Here is a 24,529-nt window from a genome sequence, read left to right on the forward strand (position 1 = left end):
AATAGTTAAGTGTTTTGGTTTGCCTGGATTTTTCTTACTGTAAAACGAAACAGAGCCAAGTAAAAGATGCCCTAAGTTTAAAAATTCATCCACTGATATAGACCAGAGCCATTGAACCCTAGGTGTGAGGACACCCTAAGGCTCTGAATGTCCCATCACAATGCTTCTTATATTCCTGAAACACAGACACTCTACCCTGTCCATGCATGTACACATATTTTTTGTTTGGTGTGGATGTTCAGGCAAACGTTTTCAGAAACACATTTTAGTGTATTGTTTAACTGTTAAAGGTATTTGTATTTGATCAGTGCTGTCTAGCTTCAGAGTTTGACTGTAGTTCATAAGCAGTGTTAGAGACTCCTCAACTCTGATTGCTTGTTTTCGTTCACATGCAGTAAAATTTTACAAGATAAAAGAATAGGCAGAGGAATATGATTTTGTTTTTCTTTGATTAGCTGTCCCATTTAGTGCTGTATGAATATAGTATGTATTTTTAGCAAATATTAAAAAAAATAAAAATAAAAGTTACCTACTACAGCTTTAAAAGGACATGTTCAGGTGTAAGTAACATGTAGCAGTGCTTTTTTGAAGCATATTCTAGGTGCGATTCACAGCTGGGACTATTCTTAGACATTTTTTTTCTCTCAGGAGGAATTACGCAAACCCTTCCAGCAGATACGGCTTGAAGTTAAAAGAGCTGTATGGTTACCATGGTGACGCCTAAGCACATGCAATATGTGATGAGATGTGAGAGGAGTTTTATACTGGAGCTCACACACATACACACATGCATACACAGGATATTATCTTCATGAGAAGTGAGTGGCTGTGGCCTGTGGCCCGTGGATGAGTCAGTAAACTGTGTTGCAGAGGTTAATGTATCAGAAGGTGCTCAGCTATTCTGAATAGACACAGTGGAGCAGACACTTGGAGGGGCATTTTACAGGGGTCACTACCACAGAGTCACTTTATTTGTTTCAAATGCTGCTCTCCTGACGATGATACATATGTATAGTGTATTTTGTGGAACTATATTTTGACCCACTATAAGCTGTTGATGCTCTGACATCTTCAAAATGCTCCATCTGCCGCCTCTGTTGGCATGTAATTATATGATCACTGGGCCGACTGAAGTCATCCTGCTTTTTAAGTGACCTGTCAGCCTCGTTATGTATTATCTTGACTAGATAACTACGAAGCAAAGACAATCAAGCATAGGGTGCAGCTTCACATTTAGTGCATTTACATGCACAGTTAAGTGGTGCTACCATAGACTGTATATAAGGATGTGCCGATGTTGTGGGACTGTACTTTTAGTCGCACTTACATGTTTACATGTATTTTAAAAGTCCAATTTTATATGGACTAACACAATAATTTGACTTTTTTTAACATCATGCAAACATGCTGACTGTTTCCTGTTGAAACAATTGTAGTGGTGGATGTAAGCATAAAAAAAGGAAAGTAAAAATCAAATTAAGAAAAGATTATGTTAAACCTCAGAAACAAATATTTGGATTTTTGGGTAATTATGACCTTTTTGACTAACGCTATACAGTTTCCTACTCACCTAAAACAAGTGAGACCTTTACCAGTTGTAGAAGAGTCAGCCATGTTTCCAATGAGTTTTGAGAACATATTTTTTTATGAATATCAGCATACATCAGGTAGCTAGACCCAGCAATATTGACCTGTTCACAGTCTTTATTTACTATAACTTCTGGGCATAAAAGTTTAATTCACAGAGAATCAAATGGCGCTTATGTTTTGGTTTACAGCCACCAAAAAATGGCCCACCTAAAAAATCAAAATTATTTTAAGTATACGCTTTATTTATTTTCACTGCTTACATTGCTGTGTGACAGCCCTACAGATGGAGATTTGAAGTGGTCATATGAAAATCCCCGGACTCCATTAGAGAAAACAGTAATTTTAGTCCCCCAAACAGTGGAATTGCTGGCTTTCTGCTGCCTCAATCAGCTATTGTTTAAGTTAAAGAGGAGCAAATATTCAAATATAGTGTACATTTAAATGGAATTTTTTTTTTGTTTTGCTGCAGCCCCATCCACAGCAGTGCATTTTTTAGCTCCCGTGCCACTAGATTTGGTGGATCAAAGATGTCAGCAAAGCATCACAGTGGATAAAATAAGCAGAAACATCAGACAGGTCGGACCACCATATTTACCTCTTTAACTTTATATGTTAGTTATGACTGATCAGAGTCGCTGCTAAAACTCACAGTGTTACAGTTCACTTCAGCACATTGGGAATATACATAATTTCAAATAGAATTTGGTTGAAGTCCTGTTGTGTTTTATTGATTTTGTGTGTTTGTATGCGTGTGTGTGTACCTACATACATCCGCCTGTACATGTATGTGTCTGTGTCTGTCCCACTTCTTTGCCCTAGTTGTCTCCCCCATATAGCAGACACACACACACACACACACACACACACACACACACACACACAGAGAGAGAGAGAGAGAGACCCTGGGGTGCCCTGTAGGCAGGTGGAAGGTGTCCTGGCCACATTCCCTCCACCATCTGCTGCTCCTGACCCCAGATCTGCCCTCTCCAATTAGGCCAGCCCACCAAGACCCTCTCCACCCACTCTGCATTATGCCACTTTGCATTTTACTCCTTATTTAAAGAATTTTGAAGTAGCATTTCAAGATTAGTAAGTTTGTAATAGTTGAATATTTTCAAAATTTACTTTTCTACTAGTTTTTTTTTCAACAAATGATTGAGTTTTAAGTAAAAAACACCCCAAACAATTTATATATACTGTAAATGACTGAGAGTAGAGGCCTGTCCCACAAAACATTGTACCAACAACCTCTATTCAACCTGTTTTTTCCAATCCAGCTCCAGTCCATACACAAAGAAGCCAGTTTTGTATCAGATATCCAATCACATATGACATCAACAGATCCAGAGCAGCGTATTTAACATGTGGTTAGGTAAAACTGTTGCTGGGATGCTGGGAAACGTGGTCATTGAAGGGAAAGTAACACGTGAGATAAGTAAAAGATGCATGGGAACACTGTCACTGTTCTGTAAATTAAGGCAAAAAGCCCCCCAAAAATTCTTTAAAAAAAGTAAAAGAAACAATTTCTATAAACTATTAAAATCTGCCAATCAAGCAGAGTATTCAAATACTACAAAACTACACATTTAAAACAAAAGACTATAAATTATTGTGGAAGTATTTCATAGGCTTTAATATAGTTTTGAGATAGGGTTTGCTAATTGTGAGCATTTTCCTTAATCAATTAACTGGTAAAAATGACAATTAATTAGTTGTTATTTGAAAAAGAAAAAAAACTGAAAATTTTTCGTATTTCAAAATATACAAAATGCGTTTCATCTCAATCAAAGCCCACAGCAACACACTGCATATATTTTACCAGCATTTCATAGCCTATCGATTTATCGATTAAATTTTACATGTTCCATTAAAGTCTTAATGACCGATTAATCGATCACTGATTTATTGTTAACATCCCTAATTTGAGATGTTGATGCTTGTAAAGCCATAAACCAAACGACTCTAATTTCTTTTCATTCTTTTGTTGTGACTTGGAATTATGTAATTTAAGTATTAACATTGAATAATTTTGCTTGAAATTAAAAAGTTAGAGTTGAAATAATTTAACAGTTATTGCAAATATTATTTAATAACAAGCAAGAGTTTAAGTATTATTTAAAACAAAGCATTATTATTTAAAAATTGCAATAAATGCATTCATGAAGTATGTGTTGCAGCATGATATTGATTATGTTAAATATGGTATTTAACATTTTAAAACAATGTTCCTATTAAGTTATTTGATTGAAATCAAATAAGTAGTTTGCGGCCAAGGTGGTCAGAAATAACACACTACTGCGGGCAGACAAATCACAAGCCTGTATGTGAACATGAAAATGAATATCCAATAAGACAATATAAGATTTGTCATGTTCCATGTAAATGTCAGAGTCAAAAGCAGGATGCTGGGACACATGTAAGTGATTGATCAGAGAACATCATCTAGCTGTAACCCTCCTCTGTAGGGTTAAGAGTACTATATTAGGTTTGATGGTACAGTTATTTCACATTTTGTTTTATTATTCTTTTGAGTTATGATGTTGCAAATGTTAAACCTTTAACCCCTTTAAACCTGGATCGACATTAGTTGTCTCGTGCTGCGTTCAGATACCTTTTCTTGAATCATTTTACCCTTTGAAACTTGAGCAAATTGGTTTAAATAATTTTGAAAATATGCAGAAAAAAACAGAACCAGAATGACCAGAATGCCAGAAATGTCCCACAAAATATATAAAGAATGGTAAAAGTCCACAAGAAAATTACCTGAAAATTAGGCATAAAAAGAGGTGAGGGTTGGGGGTGGAAGAGTCATTAGAATTTTTATTTTCTTCAAATACAGAAAAATGTACAGAAAATTGTATCTATAATTATCATGATTATACTATATTCTAATATAGATTGTATTAGAATTTATTCTTACATTTACATGTTTACTGCTTATTATTATTATTATTATATTTATTTAATTTTGTTGCTTAACAAAACCACACATATCATTACTTCTCAGCACTATTTTTCATTTTCTCTTTTTTGTTTGTGTTTTTTTGTTTGCACATTTAGCAGGTTATTTTCCTGTAGCTTTTGAATCATTTCTTGCGCTTTTTTGGGCCATGTTAAATTGCTCGTTGCCTTCTCCCTATATTTATATCCCTATAGAGAGAGAGAGAGAGAGAGAGAGAGAGAGATTGGTGAGGGGATTTATGAGCATCCAGGGCTCACTTTGTCATTCCAACCTTATTATGTGACTGCTGAGAGTCATGGAGCTATATATAGATGTCTATACAGTAAAGGACAGGCGGCACCTAAACACAGCACACACACACAGACATGCACACACACACTTGCCTCTCTTTGCTCTGTTGTCAGAGCGGTGAATGATGTCATCGTGGTGTGCTGGCATCGCTGTGCTGAACACTGCTGTATGAAGGAAACAGCATGGGCTGCTGCAGCTCTCTGCTCTCATGTTCACTACTGCAGTGGAACACCGAGAAGTGCTCAACAGAATACTCACTTATTATTGGATTAAACAAGCAATATTTAACAAATGAGATTTCATCTTTGGATGGCCAAAGATGCAGCTTAGGAATCAAACAAACCAGTGAATAAATGACAGAATGCCTAACAGGAAAAAGCAGATCAGTAGAGGCAAAAACAAATGTATTGCTATGACACAACTGTGAAGAAAGAGAGAGTGAAAAAAGTTGGAGTTAACCAAAATGACAAACAAAGACAACATGATATGAATCCATCTGTGCTAGAGTGATATCAGTAAAGAAAAAAGTCAATGTGCTGATCCACATTTGAAGCTGAGCGGCTGAGTGAAACAAAGAGCTCAGCCCATGCTCTCTTTGTGTCACAGCTGCTGGCTTCAATAAACAGCATCACACTGACACCTAGTGAATGTTACACCACATTGACCTCCATCTGCCAACATGGAGCTGAAGCTGAATGCTGCTCAGTTGTGTCTGATGTATTCAGATGCTTCAGAACAAGTAGTTGTTACAAACTACAATACAGTAAAAAGACTACATTTAAATTGAAAGTACATCAGCTGAATGTACTTAAAGTATCAAAATAAAATTCATGATGCAGTAGAAAGACTTCTTTCTCTTTAGATTGGAAGATAGGAAAAATAAATATTGAGTAACAATGAAAGTAACTATATACATGTATATGTTTGCTGGTTGATGTCTTCTCTGGGTTTTGGCCTGTGTACTGTGAGTGGCCACACTGAACTTTTTTTACCCTTAAAGTTCCTGATCTTCGAAACCTCTATTTAATGAAATAATCCTAACTCAAGGTCCACTTACTGGCTTTTTCTGAAGCTGTCAACCACATGTCCTGGCCTTCATCAGCAAAGTGATCTTGCCCAGTTGTCCTGGACTTGACTCAGTTGTTATAACTTGATCAAAGTACATATGATGACAGTGATTCATTGTTTCTTTCAGGTAAAACTTCCCTTCCCCGTAGACCAGATCACCAACCTGCCACGCAACGACTTCCAGATCCTCATCAAGATGCACAAGCTGACCTCAGAGCAGCTGGAGTTCATCCATGACATCCGCCGCCGCAGCAAAAACCGCATCGCCGCCCAGCGCTGCCGCAAGAGGAAGCTCGACTGCATCCAGAACCTGGAGTGCGAGATCCGCAAACTGGTATGATCATAACTCAGACATACACACCAGTCAAATCAAACACTGCAGCAAACTACAGGGGTTTCAAAGGAATCAGTGCTTTTAGGAGGCAGAGCACGCCCTCTGGTGGCTATAATGTGAACTGTAGCTCCTCTGTTAAGCAACACTGATTGATCAATCCATGCCAATCATTTCAGGGTTTTTTTTAAGTTCCTGGAGCTGGGTTGATTTGGGATCACATAATGTGGATAAAGACAATCAAAAAAGTCAGCTGTCAGCTGATACTAATTTAACACGTCAAACAGAAATCCCTCAATGCTCCTTTCAATAGGCTGCGTTCAGAAACACTCATTCACAAACTGGACCATACATAAATTCGGAGCACTGTTGGAATGTACCATTCTGTTATCTAGAGCAGTGCACTCTGGGCAATCTGTCTGAAGGAGCAGCAAAACGCTGAATGGAGTGAATGTGTGATGAACTTAAATGTTAGTTAATTAATGGAGAAACAGACCGCTCCGTGGCTTTGAACAACAGCTGTGTGCAGAGCGTCAGACTGGATTTAGGAAGGCAGCCAGAGTCAGAGGGCTGGAGCAGATAGAGCTGTACCATGCTGACTCTGCTTTGCTCCGTGGCTGTCGTCATGGAGACAAGAGACAGTTGACAAAAGTGGGATTGAAGGATCCCAAAAACAGAAAAAGAGAGCTGAACCAAGTAAAACGGTGCACACAGCTCGACAATGAAATACATGTTCATGTGTGAGAGGTTGGGCAGTGGTTACTCCATATGTTGAACTAATATGGATGTCCAAGTAACTTTTCACATGACACAAACTGCAGTCTCCAGTCTAAATGCTGCTATAAGGAGGGCTTGATTTATTTATTTACATTTTGCATTTACCAATCCAGCAGCGTAGATGGATGATACACTGGTGGCGTTTTGTTCATGTGTGTTGACATCAGTCATAGCCTCTGATTCAGTAGGTGATGTCATTGTACAGTCTGCATATATCAAACTTGATGTTGTCCCCAAGTTTATTAAGATCCATGTCAGACAGTGTAGCTGCACTAAACATTTTTAAGACTGCAAAAGTCTCAGTCTGCAGGAGGCTTCAGGAGAAACAGTGAGCAGCCACGGTTGCTTTGATGTCAAACTCAGCCACTGACCCGCTGATGCTGATGTGTCTTTTGAACTCAGGTGTGCGAGAAGGAAAAGCTGCTGAGCGAACGCAACCAGCTGAAGGTTTGTATGTCCGAGCTGTGGCAGAACCTGTCTTTCCTCTCACAGCAAGTGTGCAGGGAGGTGCAGGGCAGCCAGCCGCCACCTGTCTCCGCCAGCATCGACCTCACATCCAACCCGCCATCGCCTTCTTCTGACGGGGGCTCCTTCTCACGGCCCAGGTCACCTGCGTCACAACACAGCGACATTGCGTTTCTGTCTGACAGGGGTCCCAGTCAGGGGGGGCTGGAGGATAGGCAGGCGGGGGTGGAGGTGTCAGGTGAGGGGCAGGAGAACCCCGAGCTGGTGCTGGGATCCACGGAGGAAGTATGTAGCCCCACTGTAACAGTGGACTTCTGTCAGGAAATGACTGAGAAATGCACCACAGAGGAACAGAAGAGACAGAACTGTACTTAGAGTCTGGTGGCTAACACTTTAGTCTGTGACACACTCCTACTCGTCTTGATATTTGAAGTATTTTTTGTTTGTTTTTGTAATGGATGACACAAGCGTTGTCTTATCAGCAATACTGTTCAACAGGTATTTTTTGGACTGGCGATCAAACAAAAGCACTGGCAGCTTTCCCTCTCTTTCTTTCTGTCTCTGTCCCATCCTTCTTCTTCCTGTCAGCTCTCCTCCCTAATTTAGTGCATCATGGGAGGTTCAACTCAGGAATTCCTCAGAATGATCACCAGTGTCCCTGTTAACATGTACATGCACTTTACTTTACAGTCCTGTCAAATCTTGACAGTTACTTCTCTACACACAGCTGATTTGTAGTAAATATAATGAATCATGTAGTAATGTGTACATTATAACAGGTCATATTTGACCTCCGAGTCTGACTTGTGGCGGACTAAAGCACTGGTTCATTGCATTTAGTAAAATGTACTTTTTGTAGTTCTCTCTGAGAGTGAGATGTTCAGATGGCACCTGTTTCTGTCAATTCAGAGTCTGACAGGGAGTTTGAAGATGAGTATTAAATTGACCATCCGCCAACTCCAACCAAGCCCGTCAGCAGCCAGCAACACATTCTCATCCCAAATCGTCACATATCGCAGCTTTGTCAGCAGACATCTGCGTCTACATATTACATTTTAGGTATCTATAACACACAAGACATCTCACCTCACTCTAAAAAGCAGAACAAATGTGTTGGAAGATTTTGAACTGATCAATCACCTTACCTTTTGTCACATGACTTTTTATCGATCTGGTAATTGTTGAGTGACACAGGACTTTAAAGTAAAATGTGACCAAAGGTGTGTATTTGTAAAATTTTACATTCGATGAAACGGTCAAATGAACTCTCATTATGCAAAGTTTCTTTTGTCAAACTTCACTTGTACTTTTTCTTGTACTCAGATGGATGTTTTTACACAATTCTCTTCTGCCTTTTTTTCATATCTGCGCTAAGAGACAGAACTACATGACAAAGTTGAAGCACTGCCCAGCACCTCCAAGAGGTGACACCTGGCATCCAATACGAGCACACGCATTGTGACGCTGGCACCTAAAGCCCGAGCCAGTCAAAGCGTGTCCAAATGAATTAAAGGACCACACCGGTGTCCATTTACATTTCTGCTCATCATTCTCCAAAGCATACTGCAGTTTCTCAGTTGATTTAATTAATTTACTCTTAATCAACATGCAGAAAACTGAAAAAAAGGGTTTCTGACATGACTGTGTCTTTTGCTTATAATTATAGTAAAAATGGGGACAGATTCCAATTGGTACAATTCCTTTACATTTCAATTAATTGGTAGCGTAAACTGTCTTCTCCAAAGCAAACAAAAAATGTAAATGATGTCTTTTTACTTGTAAATGGCATGCAAGCATACAATTCAGCAAATATGAGAAGCAATGTTTCTAACATTTAAACTGATCTTCAGTCTTTTTCTAGATATTACAATGGTAGCAGTTTATCAAGAAAATTCCCGAGGTTATTGTCTTGTATGAACAGGTTATTATCTTTTTGTGTACACCTTAATTGTCTTGTGGGAAAAAGTTATCTTGTTGGGAACAAGTAACTATCATGTGGGAACAAATAATGTTTTGCTCACAACTTAATTATCTTGTGGGAGAAAGTTATTATCTTTCGAGCTCAAAATAGGATGTTGTGGAAACAAGTTATAATTGTAAGTTAAAATCATCTGGGAACGAGTTATTATCTATTGTGTACACCTTATTTATCTTGTGGGAACAAAATAGGTTTTGCACACTTGAGTTGATAACTTTTTCCCACGAAATTCTTAACTTGTGTGCGCAAAATAATAAATGTCAACTTTTGGGGCTTTGTACGATTACATTCATTCCTGATTCTGTCATCATCTCCATTTCCTCTCCAGGAAACTTCCCTAGAATTTTTTTTTTTATTTATATAAATTTTATTGGAATTAGCATGACCTGACATGTAGTCTAAAATGTTGACTTGAAAAGTCTGCACATCAGGACACTCGACTAAAACTGCAAATGAAAGAGGTGGATAGCAAAAGTAGCAACAGACATAATATTCACTTGGACAATTTTACACACATTTTACATCACAAACAGCCTCTTGGTTTATTTATATATTATTATTATTATCATTATTATTATTATTATTATTATTAAAAGAATGGAAACCAATATGCCTCAAAGGTGGGAAAAAAGCATACTAAAAAGCATTCCGTTATGCTTTGGAAATGGATGGTAGCAATGTAACAAGCCACATTTAATGGGCTAAAATCTGAACACACTGGTGTGGTCACTTAAACAACAACTTAAACAGATCTTAAGTGCTCTTTTTTGACTCATTTATTTATTGTCTTAATAGTTGTGAGAATTTAGTGTTTGTACTTATGGTAATGATGTATTTAGCTGCACTGTTCTTGTATTGTACATAAGACAAATAGCCCTTTTAAAAGTATTTGGTACAGTATGTCGGTGTGGGACACCTACATTTTCAAATCCACACATCATATGTGAATTTGTTAATCAAAAAAATTATCAGTTTCTACTTACAAATCAGCATCTGTAATAGTGTATGGTATGAAGTTCAAAGCTCCAAACAAACATGCTGGCACATATTGATTTAGGGACATGCCAAATTCATCTGCTGTTGAATAGTCGATAGCGATGCACGTGGCTGGGGTGAGTGCTGCTGCCCAGCACTCTGCTGCTGCGCGGTCAGATGCACAGTGGAGCACGGCCATGGCGTTTGATGTGTTTTTTGGCTTCTTATGTCCACCAGGGTCAGGGTGAAATCATTTTTAGCACATGAAGGTCAGAGCAGAATTTGAAATTCAATCAATATTTCATTGCACTTGTTTTTTTTTTTTTGTTTTGGTTTTTTTTTTAGAAATTAGCTTTAAAAAAAACTCAAAAACCATTAAAACCATGTGGATCAGTAAATAATGCCAGCTGGACCATGCACTGTAAAAAAATAACCTTTTTAGTTTTAACTTTAAAAACAAACATGTCCAGGCCTTAAAATTTTAAGTTCACTAAATTTGAGAGGACAATTTGAGGTCATTTTGGGAATATTCAACTTGTCCTCTCAAACTCAGTCAACTTGAGAAATTTAAGCCAACCTGGATACTAACATTTATTTAGTATCTGAGCTGGCCTAAAATGTTACGTTGACTGAATTTTAGAAGAAAAGTTAAGGTAACTTTGTAATGATAGAATTTGTCAGACTTGAATTTTAAGTTCACTGAAATTCAGCAGAAAACTTAACTTTACATTATTTTATAATAATTTAAGTTGTCCTCTCAAATTCAGTAAACCTGGAAAAAAATAAGGCAGCCTGTTTTTAAGTTAAACAAATAGTATTTTTATTGTTTTATTTTTTTACAGTACATGCACTGTAAAAGTAAGTAAGTAAGTAAAAGTTTTTAACTTCAAAAGTCAGTGTCGGAGCTGTCTTAAAATTTAAGGTGACTGAATTTCAGAAGAAAGGTTAAGGTAATTTTGTATTGATTCAACTTGTCTTCTCAATTTCAGTCAAATAAAAAATTTAAGTCGCAGACATGAGCTTTTTGTAGGTTAAAACAAATAGTATTTTTTACAGTGTGCTAGCTTTAACAGACTACAATGAGCTCAAATTAAAAAAAAAAAAAAATCAAATCTGCTGTCATCACTGTTAGCCAATGCTAATCTCAAATGTGCTAAATGCTCAGAGTACACTGAAGAACACTGCTCAGCTGATTTTCATCGGCTGTAATTCCTAAATGTGAACTTGTTAATTTATTTATTTGGACTCTCATTGTTGGGCGTTGGGGGATGGGTGTAGAGAAAGTGGCATAGATGTAAAATGTAGGTTGCTACCCTTTCTTAGAGTTGATTTGTTGTATTTTTTTATTGTTGTTAATTTCATGAGAAATAAGTCTTCATTTCAAGGTCTCACGTGTGCTTAAGTTTAATATTTCAACTTAACAGGGTGTGAATATGTTTACAGTTTTGTGTATGGCATTTTTTGTTTTGTAAAGATATAATTAAGACCTTAGAATTATGTTGAATAGAAATTCTGATAAAGCTTTTTTTTTTTAAATTTTTTCGTAAGTTTAAAATGTTGATGAAAGAAGCATCTGACAAGTGCAGCTACAATTTCTTGCCTTAGAGGTTACAGAGGCCAAACTATCAAGTAAGGGAACAAAGGATTTTATTCAAAGGAAACTGCACTGCAGCTTCCACAAACTGCATGGCAGCATTGTCATAAAATGTGGACATGGCCCCCTCCTAGTTTCGTTTCACTATTAGTAAAGCAGTCCGGTCCAAAAACATAAAGGTTCATTTTTGACTCTAAATTGCCCGTATGTGTGAACGCGTGTATGTGAAGGCTTGTCTGTCTTTATGTGTTAGCCTAATAGATGACTGGTGACCTGTCCACGGTGTCAGCTGGGATCCGCTCCAGCCCAGCTGACACAAAGGAAATGTAGGAATTGTATTTCTGTAAACCACAAATAGAGTCTGTTGCATTGCAGGTTATGTTACAATTTTATCAACATTTCTTAAGTGTTCACTTATCTGCTGAAATAATAGCATACGAATGTAACATATCTGTGGTTTGCAGAAACTTACATTGTAAACATTTATTCTTGCGACTTGGTTGCCCCCCATGGCCCTGTAAAGTAGAGGATGGATGGATGGATGGATAGACATAAAGCTCCCTTTTTTGTAAGTGCGAAATCAACCAAGTACATTGCCCCCCCAAAAAAAAAAATGGAGACTCAAATTATTCAGTATGAATAAATTCAAAAACAAAACAATCCTATAAATAAATACAAAAATAAAAAGTAATATAACCATGGGACTCCAAAATAATCACTTTTTAAAATACATTGCGTGAAATGAAAATAAAAATATTTGAAATTTAAAACTGCTGGAATACAATAATAATAAATTGTTACCGAGAAAAGAAATAACATTTCATTTGAACCATGCAAGTTTTAAAAGTTTCACAGTTTAATGGCTACTTTATAATATTTGTGTGTATTTATTCATAGGATTATTTGTTACGTAACTGCTTGGTTATTAGTTAAATACTGGCCACAGTGGGTCTCCATATGCTCTTGTAGATGTCACCAAGGAATAAACCATAATAGAGGAGCAACTGTTTGAAAGATGAAATGATGAAATGATGTATTAAATCAGTTGCTTCTCTGTAATTGAGTTAAAGAACATTAAAGCAAGCTAGAGAAAGCAGGTAGACATCAAAATGAGGCATCAAATCCTTTATTTGAGTTTAAAAACCTGTTCTAAACAGCACAGTGCAAAAAAAATTGTCCCAAACTAATATCAAAACATTCATCTTTTTGGTACTTTTTTGCACCGTACATGTTTTTTGTAGCACATAACACATGCTAAAATGCTGGAATTGCAGAAACAAAAACACATGGTTTGGGTTAAATTAAAGGCTGCACTTCAGAGATGTGGAAAAATTGAATGTTTTAAGCTGGTTGGTCTGCATTTAGCAGAAGTCCAACCCTGAGAAGGCAGAATATGGACATGCATAATATTCCCCATGTATTGAAAACCTGTAAAGCAAAATAGTTAGAGCTCTGAAGATATGTCATTTGTTAAAATTTTAAGAAAATGTTCTAAGTTTGAAAAAAGGTTAAAATTGGGAACAAATCAGAAGTCTGACAACACTGAAATGATGACTTATTACCTAATTAATGTTAATTAAGTCAAAATGATGTCAGAAAGACGTTGGATTTTTATGCTGGACAGATGTTATATTTAAGCTAAAATGAAAATTGGGTTGATGATATTTTAAAGGTGAAATGACTGTAGAATCTGTCATTACATTAACATTATGACATTTTACAGATGTTGGGTTTTGTCTGTATACCTTATGACTGAATGTCGGTATTCTACATCAAGATGATGTTGGCATGAGACATTTGGAAGATTTTGGATTGTTTACAACACAACTAAAAACCAACTAAATATCAATAATAAATTTTGGTCGGCATAACTTAAATTAAACCAAATATATATATGTTGGTGAAATATTGGTGATATTAAATTTCAAAGTAAATATTTTGGCCAGGAGCTTCTTTTGTTTCTTTTTTATTTGTAGCTCACTCCTTTCTCTTTCTGCCAAACATATGTACATACTCTTGATTTTTGAATTGGGCCTGATGATTTGGCTTTATTTCAGTATGGTACAAAAATTAACATGTGGAGACTTGAAACTGGCCCGAGTTAGGTCATTCATGATAGACTTTTTTTATAGTGTGGTAATGCAGCACAGATTTTTAGAACAGTTTACACTTACAGCTATGTCTCCACACCACTAAAAAGCCTTTGTGGACAGTAAAAGCTTGTGTGACATTCACTGTGACAGATTAGTGAACACAAGCAAGTGTCAAGTATCTGCGACAGTACTGAAAGACACAGAAACCTGCGGACTGGCGGACCCATGCCAAACATATTTAGAACCGCTGGTTTACAGAGTATGCTGAAATATTAACATGGCATCCGATTACTTAAATCTTTGAGTAAATTGGGCTGATTTCTGTGAAAAAACATGGGAAGAAGGCAATGAGCAACTTGAAAAGAAATACCCAAAAAATTATTAATACATTTATTGACAGACATGGAAATAACTTTAAATAAAATATTCAATAAATAAATAATTACGATCATTATTATTACTACTATAATGATTTTCAATATAAAATGATGCTAAGATATATATATATATATATATATATATATATATATGATTTTTGGCCATATTTCACAATTTTATTTTTAATGATTTTGTAAATATTCAAATTTCTCCCTATATGTATGACATTTATTGTTCATTTCCTTGTTTTATATGTATTTGAAGAAATCAAACTAACTAACTTGCTTTGGGTCCGAACATGAAAATACTTGTGAAAGGCGTCTGAGCACAAAAAAAGTGATGTAGATTCAGGTTTGAAAGGGTTAAATCAAAGTACTACTTTTAATCATAAAATGTTGCAGCTTTTCACCATCTCTGAATGCAGCTCTTTCCCAGCACCTGTTCTCGCTACAGCTGTGGTGAGCAGGGCAGTTTTCCCTTAAGTATTTTAAAATGAAATGCTTTTTTTCTTTGAAATTACCGCACATGGTGGCCGACTAAAGGAAGAACTTATTTATTCCAATCTGTTTACAGAATGCGTTGATGACTTGAGTCGAACAGACTCTAAGCACTTATCTACCTGGATAATTCAGCATACCTCTTCTTATGGGTAAGGACTGTATGATAGACATGTAGACCGTTTCTGTGGCGTTGTTTCTAACTTTTTACAGTGGTTTCTTCATTGTAGATTTTGGTGAGCCATTTTTTAAGTGTTCTTTTTTTTGAGTACCTGCAACATGACTGTTAAATGCAGATTGAGCATTTTTGATTTCCTTTTTTATCTTTGAATGTTCAAATGACCTTTGTTCTGTTTGGATTCTTTTGTAAATATTGTGCAACATGTCATGTTCTGTTTATTTGATATGAAGAAAAACAGCATTTTGTCTAGGCATTTCTTTTCTTGAGAAATAAAACAAAAAGCATGAGAATTTACAGCGTGATGTCAGTGTGGGTGGGTTCTGATTCAATATCCGCTGACAAAATGATTGCTGTTTTGTTAAGAAGCATTTAATCTGAATACAATATAAAGTATCATAATCCCTCATGAGATGACCACATATAAATGACTATATACACAAATTCTAATCAAGTCTTGGACTTATAAAAAGTATTTGAAGCTTAAAAGTCCAGCAAACAGATCCTCTGAGGAGTTTGCTTCATAATCCATTGTGTCGTCTCTGCACAATCTTCAAAATTCAGCCAAGACATTTAAAAAAAAAAAAAAAAAAGATCTGTCCTTGTTAGTACCCACATGGAGACGTTCTAAGGTGCTTCAATACCAGAAAATGCTGGGCTTTGGCACTGAGTCCACTGCCTCATCATGGCTGACTGCGTCACTGCTTTTGGCTCCATGTGGCTCAAGTCACATGGGGCCAAATCAATGTTGATGGGTGGATCACTGATAAAGTTTGTGGAACACAGCTCCTGTGGCCATGATGTAAGCCTCGTCTCTTCACTTCTTCATGATAGAGGAGATATCCAGAAACATGCTCTGAGGAAGACAAGAGGACACATTTGACTTGCTGTTGGACAAAAAAAACAGAAAAAAAACATTGTGTACATGGAATTTAATGAAGCAACTTTTTTTTTGTTTGTTTGTTATTACACTTTAAACGTTGTTACTGATGAGCAGAACATGTAGCAATACTACAAAATCTATGGAGGCCAGCAGAGGTCATGTAGAAGAAAAAAACACATTTGTCAGAGCAATAGGTGCAAATTAATTAATTATCAGGAAATTACATTAAGTTGTTTGTCAACATTTTTTACATGTTAAAGCAATGCTGAAGATAACATAGCATTGTGTTTTTTGGCATACCTTACTGTAAAAATTGTAAATATTAATACAGATATGCTCTGTGAATTGTGCAATAATATGAGCGCTTAAATTACAAGTGAGTGAGCACAAATAATTAATGTAAGAGCATGTTTTTAACAGTATATTTATGTTTATTAGTGATAAAATACATCAATACAATACATGTGTGTATTTTAACATTTTTATAATTATTCATCAGTTAATTTGTGTCTATTGCCTGTTTTAACATATATTTGATTTAGATTACATCTTATCATTGGTATATTTTTATGTGTTAATTAATTTTTCTTTTGATTTTTAACTTATTTATTTGACTTTTTTTTAATAGGTATTACGTTCACTGAGGACATTGAACAGACAGGAGCTGCCAGTTTGTCGCTATCGGGCTCCTCCCAATCAACAAAATGACCGTTTTCTCTCTCTCTTTCTCTCTTCAAAACCCCACCTCATCTCTTCTGCTGTCTCTTTGAGTCTTCATCATGCATAACTGTCTATCACACGTTTTTTTTAAGTGTTTTTGTCAGATTTGTTGGTTGACTTAGTGGACAAAATGCTTAATGTCCAGTGTCCCCATGGCATTTATTTTGATTTTTTCTCATCTTTTTACAATTGTTTCCTATGATGAAAGACTGTTTGCAGCCACCTTTTCAGAAGGGCACCAATTATGTCATTGCCACTTCTTAGCTTAACTTATGTCTCCTCTCACAACAAAGACATAGAAGTCATTTTTGGGGAGCAGAGCAGCCAGAAAACACCAGATGTTGCTGTCATCAGAATTCGTTTTTAAAGCTTGTTAACTGTATAGTCAAGCCTCTGTTAACATGGCATTATGTTAGCTACTTAGCTTATGCTGTTGTCAAGATACTATTGTTGTTCTAGAAACTAAACTAACATATGGAGCTCATTTAAAAAAGCAAGCAGCGTTCCTCTTTTCAGAAAATAAATAAATATATATATTCATATATTTGGCTGGGACAAAGCGCTCCCTAGTGCCCTGCCACTGCTCTTCTGATGAGGCTTCATGTTTTGTACATGTAACTGATAAAGATTTTTGTGTGCAACCCACTGCAGGAGGTTTAAAAGCAGCTGTTAGGGGTGCCTTGTGGCTCTGTTGGTAGAGCAGGCGCCCCATGTACAAAGGCTGTGTCCTTCCTGCAGCGGCTGCAGGTTCGAGTCCGGTTTCAGCCCTTTGCTGCATGTCATCCCTTCTCTCTCTCCCCCTTTCACGCTATATCTGTCCTATCAAATAAAGGCAATGAAAAAGCCCAAAAAATATCTCTAAAAAAAAGCAGCTGTTAGCACATCGCCTAATTTAAAGAAAGAAGAACGGTGGCTGTAAATGTCCACAAATGGAAAAAACAAAGATATTAGCTCCTTACCCTTTGAGCATTAAACAAGATCAGCCGCCATATAACATAAATGGAAAATGTTTTTGACTGAGATGTCATGCCTTTGTTTTTGTTTAGAAAGTGCTGCTGACACATACTGTATATGTCACACTAAAAGCAGACACACTTGTTAAACGTAACATAAAAGGGGGACTTTGTTGCGACCCTATAGCACCATCTCTGTGAATCAGAAGCCTATCTGTGTTCTCTACTTGCCATTGACATTCTTCGGCCACCAGCAGGCGGCATCATGGGCATGTCTCCCTGCAGGGAGCCCAGCTCATCCGACTCTTCTGAGGTATGTAAGGAAGGGTTTGTGGAGCCACTGATGGAGGACAAACTCTCAGACGGTGGCCTGATCATGAAGCTGGTCTTCCTCGGGTGGGGGAACAGGACCTCGCTCCCTAATGACTCCCTTCGCTCATCCTCGTCCAGGTCTCTGATAGCCCTGGGCCTTAAGGTAGTACTGGATAGCAGAGCTTCCAAATGGCTGGGCTGAGGGTGTTCTTCCTCATGTGAATCCTCATGATGGCCCATTGCACTTCTGTCCACATTGGATTCAGCAGAATCCCAAGCTGGATGGTGGTCCACCAAAGCTGTGTGGCCCTTTGGCCCTTCATGGGTTTCAGAGGCTTGGATTTCACAGTCCTGGCCAGACCTGGATGGCATCCTAGGTTGGGTACAGATATAACTGGTCTGACTGTGTCCCAGATGAGCCAAACTGTTATGTCTTGTTGCAGTCTGGTTGGCTTTGAGCCCAGTGTTGTAATAAGGAGGCTTCATGTCCGCCTCTGGAATCACTTTGAAGGTCTGAGTCAAAGGCCCGTTGTGAGGTGATACATTGCTCATTACACAAAGATGTGGTAAGGACGACTTCTTCTTGGACTTGTAAATCAAACTGTCATCTTCCGTGTACCTCTCTCCATATAGTGTCTGTTTGATTTTCCTGATGCCCAGGTGGGATATCTCCAGAATGTTGAGAAAAAGTGACACACCGGCAATGACGATCATGAAGATCATGAAGATGGTCTTCTCTGTGGGCCTGGAGATGTAACAGTCTACACTATTTGGGCAAGGCAGCCTCTCACACTTATAGAGGGGCTCCAGTTGGATACCATAGAGAATATACTGGCCCAGGATGAAGCAGACCTCCACCACAGAGCGTGTTAGGATATGGATGATGTAGGTTCTCAACAGAGAGCCTCTGAGAGGAGCCTTCTTCACCTTCCTCTGCTCATCCAGCCTCCTCAGCTCCCTCTCTAAGCGCTTATGCTCGTCCAGAGCCATCTCACCTTCATCCATCTCCTCCTTGAGCTGGACCCGTTTGCGATGGCGCTCTTTCTCCAGTGCTCGGATACAGTAGAGGGCATGGCCCATGTAGACCAGCGAGGGCGCAGAGACAAAGATGACCTGCAGGACCCAGAAACGAATGAGGGAGATGGGGAAAGCATGGTCATAGCAGACTGCCTTGCAGCCCGGCTGATCGGTGTTGCAGACGAACTCAGACTGTTCGTCGTCCCATACGTCCTCAGCGGCTGCACCCAGGATCAGCATACGGAAGATGAAGAGTATGGTAAGCCAGATCTTGCCCACGATGGTGGAATGAATGTGGACCTCTTCTAGGATGCTGCCCAGCAGGTTCCAGTCACCCATGGTCAGCTTCTCACCACTTCACTGCCACATGTCCTCGAACTATGGAGATGCAGCACATACAACACATTAGTCTCACAAAACTACATGTTAGGTATGTTTCTTAAGGAATTCTTAAGGAAATCCACAGTTTACAGGCTTTCTTTTTTGAAGCTCAGGCCATTAGCTCTATTGGTTATAATAACTACTCATTGAGGGTGTTACATTTTGAGGCTTTCTCACCAAAATAAATCTAACATGGCAAGAAACACAAGCAGTCAGACAATCAGACAGATTGGAAACAAGGCGATAGTTTAGCCAGAATAGCTTCTGCTTCTTTTAGAGGAATAACCAGTAGTTGCTGCAGCAGTTACATTACTAATATAACCTCACTGCACAGGGAAAAAGAACAAGTGTAACAACTACTGTGAGTTTAACAAGACAGTTGGGTTGTATGCTGTTTTGGATGTTTACAGCAGATAGTCTGCGTTGGGTTAATATTCATTTCCTATTCCTGATAGATTGCTAACCTGGGAGATTTATTACATTCAGTTTAAACATCAAACTTCCTGTGCTTGTTGCCCAGTTTTTCAGCTCTGTCATGACATTCCAAGACCCAGGCAGAGTGTTGTCATAACCAATTGGTGGCCAGATCTATGACAGTACAACCCATGTTGTGATGTAACCCTTAATTACATTTTTAAAAGATTACTTCACTTGAAAAATAACCTTTTATATATCAATTAGTCTTTGCATGTTACCTTGAATTGCTGAAGAGAACTTGTTTTTCTGGAGTACCTCTACAGTAACCAGAGAATCCAAAAAAGGTAAATTCTTCATGAATTCAAACAAACGGGGTGTTATAGCAAAACAATATTAAAACTTTGCTCACAAACTCGCACACAACAAACGCGGTATATTCCAATTCTCATTTATACAGTCATATTCTCAGTACTTCCCAAACACACACATTTTCACCAAAAACATTATAATATAAAACACTTTCACCAACAGCGGTTTACTGAAGGGTATGTGTAGGTACACCCAGGTAAACCCAACTTTTTTCTGGACTTCTACAGTATACCCACCCAGCCAAGAAGCCAATGGAATATACACAAGACTATACCCTCTTTCCTCTGTAAACTACCCATCTACCCTGTAGTACACATGTATGAGGTGGTAGTTGATGAAGCGGGTATACTACTAGATAGATGGGTAGGTTGCCGAGGAGAAAATGAGTGTACACATATATTCCAAATTACTTTTTGGTTGATGGGTGGGTAAACTGTAAACTTGCAGATACAAAGTGGGTGTACCCCATATACCTACGTATACCAATGCAGGTATACGTACAGAGCTTGTAAAATCAGAATATTTTGATGAAAATGCATGTTTTTGGAAAGTACTGAGCATATGACTTGATATTTAAGATTATGAGACTTTAAACTAATGTTTTGATATAGTGTTACTCTTCTTAACTGCAGTCCAAGTTAATATTAATTCATGAAAAACGCTTGCATTTTGTTGGATTCTTCGTTCATGGTGGAGGCATGAGAGAAAAACAAAGTTGTCTTCCCAAATTCAATGTAACAGGCAATGAGTACATGATAATTTTGCGAATCAAGTATTCCTTTAATAATAAGGCTGGTGTTAGTATATATTTTTTAAAATCCAATGAAAAGACCAAAACAACAGTGTGTTAGTCCATCTCACAATACTTTTTGACTACCTTATCTGCTCTGTGGCTCTCAGCCTCAACCCCAGGGTTCCTACTCATGTATTCAAGACGTAAATCTTTAAGAGTTAACAAATATATAGTTCAATTTTCTTAAAAGTCTTAGTCATTTAAAATAACAGCTGGCCACTGTAGTTTTAAGCAAACCTTACTCAGACAGGAGGAAACTGATGGGAACTATTTTCAGCAGCAGATTAATCCACATTTGAAGCTGTGGTATGTGGAATGGAATTGAATCAATAAACATGGGTATGTTCATGGAAATGAAGGAACATGTCAGCGGGTGCAACAGTATGGCTCATTGATGTGTTTAGAACAACAATGGAGCTCACAGAGGAGGAACATACACTATATCAGGCTGTGATACACATAATACTTGTCAGTAGGACACATTCAATTACATAAATAAAATTAGGTAATATCAGCAGAATCAAAAGCATACAGATAATGTATTGAGATGCATACTGGACTAATCAGCAACCTGAGGGTCTACAAGTTTTCGACTAATGTTGCATCAGAGATGAGCTTTTGAGGTATTTGTAGGAACCTTTTATACCATTGTCCGGAAGTCAAACTGGTCTGGCATTATGATGCAACCTAATTACAACCTGGGTTGGGGAGTAACAGAATGCAAGTTATGTATTTAAAATACAAAATATGAGTAACTGTATTTCATTACATTTAGATTAAAATGGTTTTTGTTTGTTTATTTTTATTATTTGCTCAAACACAGTTACCTAAATGTATGCAACATGAGCTGGTATCATTTTGGTTGCATTGTTTTCAATTCCTATGTTCCAACGGGCCGCAAGTATCGTATTTGGGCTGAACTTTTGTTGGGCGCTCTTATTGCTGTTGCTCGCTCTGAAAGCTTCGCACTGTGAAAGAAATGGCTGATTCTTGTGGCTGAAATAAGGAGTTATCTCTATGATTCCTCCTCACTTAACAAAACAAAATTAAAAAAAATAAAGTGGATCATTACAAAATTACCTCAGCTTGTCTTTTCAAATTCAGTCCTATAAATGTTAAGGCAGCTCTGACGTTAACTCATGTTAAAGTTAAAATGATTAATTTCTTGCATGCTGTGTTGTCTGTCATTTCCATTAAATATCACATTATTAAACTTGTATCGCAAGATAGCAAGTGATTTTGTCTCAAGTCGAGTGAAAAGCTGACAGATAGCCTATGTTGTGTGTTTCCAAGAGCCTTACAAGAGAACAGAGGTGCATATTTAGTGCATTCAGTGTGGACCGCAAGCGACACTTGCTGTGAGATCATGATGTGAAATTAATATGAGGCGTATAATATTCCTGTGGCAGAGAAGATGCAAAGCTAGAACACTGTTGTGTGTTTTTGGCATGGAACTATGAGACCAAGACAAATGAGCTCAACAAGATGATCTCTAAAGTATTCCAAAAGATTAAATTATCCCGAATATACTACTCAGTTTGAGTAATCCAATGGAAATCAATACAGATTAAATTCAAGGCCATGCATTTAATCTGTTATGGAATACGTTTTAAAAGTTACCCTCCCACCACCCATTACAACAGTGTATGTGCATTTTATGTATTTATGCGCAGCCTATAACAGGGAAATCCAACCCTTAAAATGAATACAGAAGGTCAGTGTCTGGCTTTTATTGGCTTTTTGTTTTTTTACTGGCTTTTATTGACTTTTATTTGAGATATTCAATTAAAAGCATGTGATATGTGTTAAGGCCTTATTCTATACCCCAGTGAATCATTATGGAAACTGAAGAGCTCCGGCATTTGTCTACTCATTCAGCCTATGATCAGCCCAGTCACCAAGAGAATGTGTTGGCATTGTTCATTTCTGCAAATCACAAATGTATTACATTTGTATGTTTTATATGTATGAAATTAATTTTTCTAAAGTGGCGTAATGTATGAGCTGACTTTATCATCGGAAGGTTGAGGCATTGGTGGATGGTGTGTCACAGGAGAGAAGCGGGCCAAACTGCAGACCACAATTTGAGACCAACAAACAGAGTAAACATTGTGTTTGATGTGGCTTTTTATCAACAAGAATGGATGAATTATAGGGACCTTACGCTGTTTCTTCGGTGGGGATACTGCCCCGGAGAGCACTTGTTTTTTACAGAGACATCACCGCGTTTCCTGGTGGGATTGTGGCGTGAAAAGAAATTCATCTGTACCGATACATTGCTAATTTTCCAGTGGGTTATTGTGTTCCAAACACTGGGTATTTTTAAGCCAAAACACGATCTTTTCCTTACCACATTACAACCACAGTGCTGTGAAAAAGTAAACTTTCAACATATCCATTATGTAATAACGTACAACTGTAATATATCCATGTTGTGCAAAAACGTACAAAGCCAACATTTGTTGCCGACTATGTTGCTCTGGAATTCGTCTCTGGATGGTATAATCACAACTGTTTGAGCAATATACTAGACACTTGTTTAAAAAGTAGACGATTCGATGACTACGGTAATTTTATTGTATCACTGACATTTGAACTCCAGTTGGTCCTTTTCAAGGCCTTGAATAAAGTGTGCTTGAAACGTCAGCCCCAATGTTTCAACATGTGATCAAAACGTTGGTGATACAGCCCTACTGTTTGCACTTAGTGTGCGTCATTCCTTCGTCAAATATGCCCTTGCCATGACCAGCACCTGATTTTTGGGGTGTATTCTCCACGCAGTCATGCTGATACAGAGACATTTCTGCACACAATCACATGGAACTGTGCAGTGCTGTGAAAATAACATGCAAATTATATTTTATTAAGGATTTAGTATGATGCAAACGAAATGCATGAAGCTGGTTTTCTGTTATTTCATCTTGACCTTTTTATAGTAAATATAAATAAATGTATGGCTTTCAGAGTTAGATCAGAGAGACCTTTTTTGCACAAAGCATTCCTGGAACAATGTGGTGCACACCTAAAAACTTGACTTTACAGCAAATTCAACGTATCAACCATTTCAGCAGCACTTACATCACTGGTTTGGCTTCCCTCTTTGCATCTTGATGCACTTCATTGTGTGTATATAAGCGTCCCAGGAAGTGACTATCTTGGTCTGGCTACCCCATGGAGGTGTCTGGTGATCCTCTTGTGCTGGTCCTGGACTCCAGTCCACATCCCTCTGCTAGGTTCTTCTCTTCCTTTGTCTCTGTCTGTGGATGTGTGTGCTGTGGCTGCCTGTGTGTTTGGAGTGCTCTCCCGTGTTACATGTAGGGTTCACAGGATGTGAGCATCGATCGCCTCCCGACGGGACAATGCCCCCCACCTAGCACCCCCCTCCCTTCTCCCACGCCAGCAGTGCCAACTCTAACCAGTGCCATCAATATCAGCCTCTCTGACAAAGAGAGGTGATATTTGTTTGTGACTGGTCGTTTCACATAGGCCTCGCTTCTGCTGCCCTCA

At 37.8% G+C, this 24,529-nt stretch overlaps 2 protein-coding genes across 2 annotated transcripts in view; one reads left to right on the forward strand and one right to left on the reverse strand.

Annotated features, from left to right (window-relative positions):
• Window positions 1-8,825, forward strand: part of LOC121954026 (BACH transcriptional regulator 2a) — a 55,473-nt gene extending 46,648 nt beyond the window's left edge. The window contains exons 4-5 of the mRNA XM_088087418.1: window positions 6,039-6,245; window positions 7,422-8,825. Coding sequence (XP_087943544.1) covers window positions 6,039-6,245; window positions 7,422-7,859 — 645 coding nt within the window. The 3' untranslated portion in view covers window positions 7,860-8,825. The remainder of the gene's footprint in view (window positions 1-6,038; window positions 6,246-7,421) is intronic.
• Window positions 8,826-15,316: 6,491 nt separating this feature from the next.
• gja10a (gap junction protein alpha 10 a) lies at window positions 15,317-24,282 on the reverse strand. The gene is made up of 3 exons (XM_042500835.2): window positions 24,101-24,282; window positions 17,965-19,440; window positions 15,317-16,033 (listed from the first exon to the last, which is right to left on the reverse strand). Exons 2-3 carry the CDS (start codon window positions 19,399-19,401, stop codon window positions 15,995-15,997), a joined length of 1,476 nt encoding a protein of 491 aa, XP_042356769.1. The 5' UTR covers window positions 19,402-19,440; window positions 24,101-24,282; the 3' UTR covers window positions 15,317-15,994.
• Window positions 24,283-24,529: the final 247 nt, after the last annotated feature.

Source organism: Plectropomus leopardus, chromosome 14 (assembly GCF_026936395.1).
Source record: "Plectropomus leopardus strain MGB_pleo_1.0 chromosome 14, ASM2693639v1, whole genome shotgun sequence".
NCBI classification, from domain to species: domain Eukaryota; kingdom Metazoa; phylum Chordata; class Actinopteri; order Perciformes; family Serranidae; genus Plectropomus; species Plectropomus leopardus.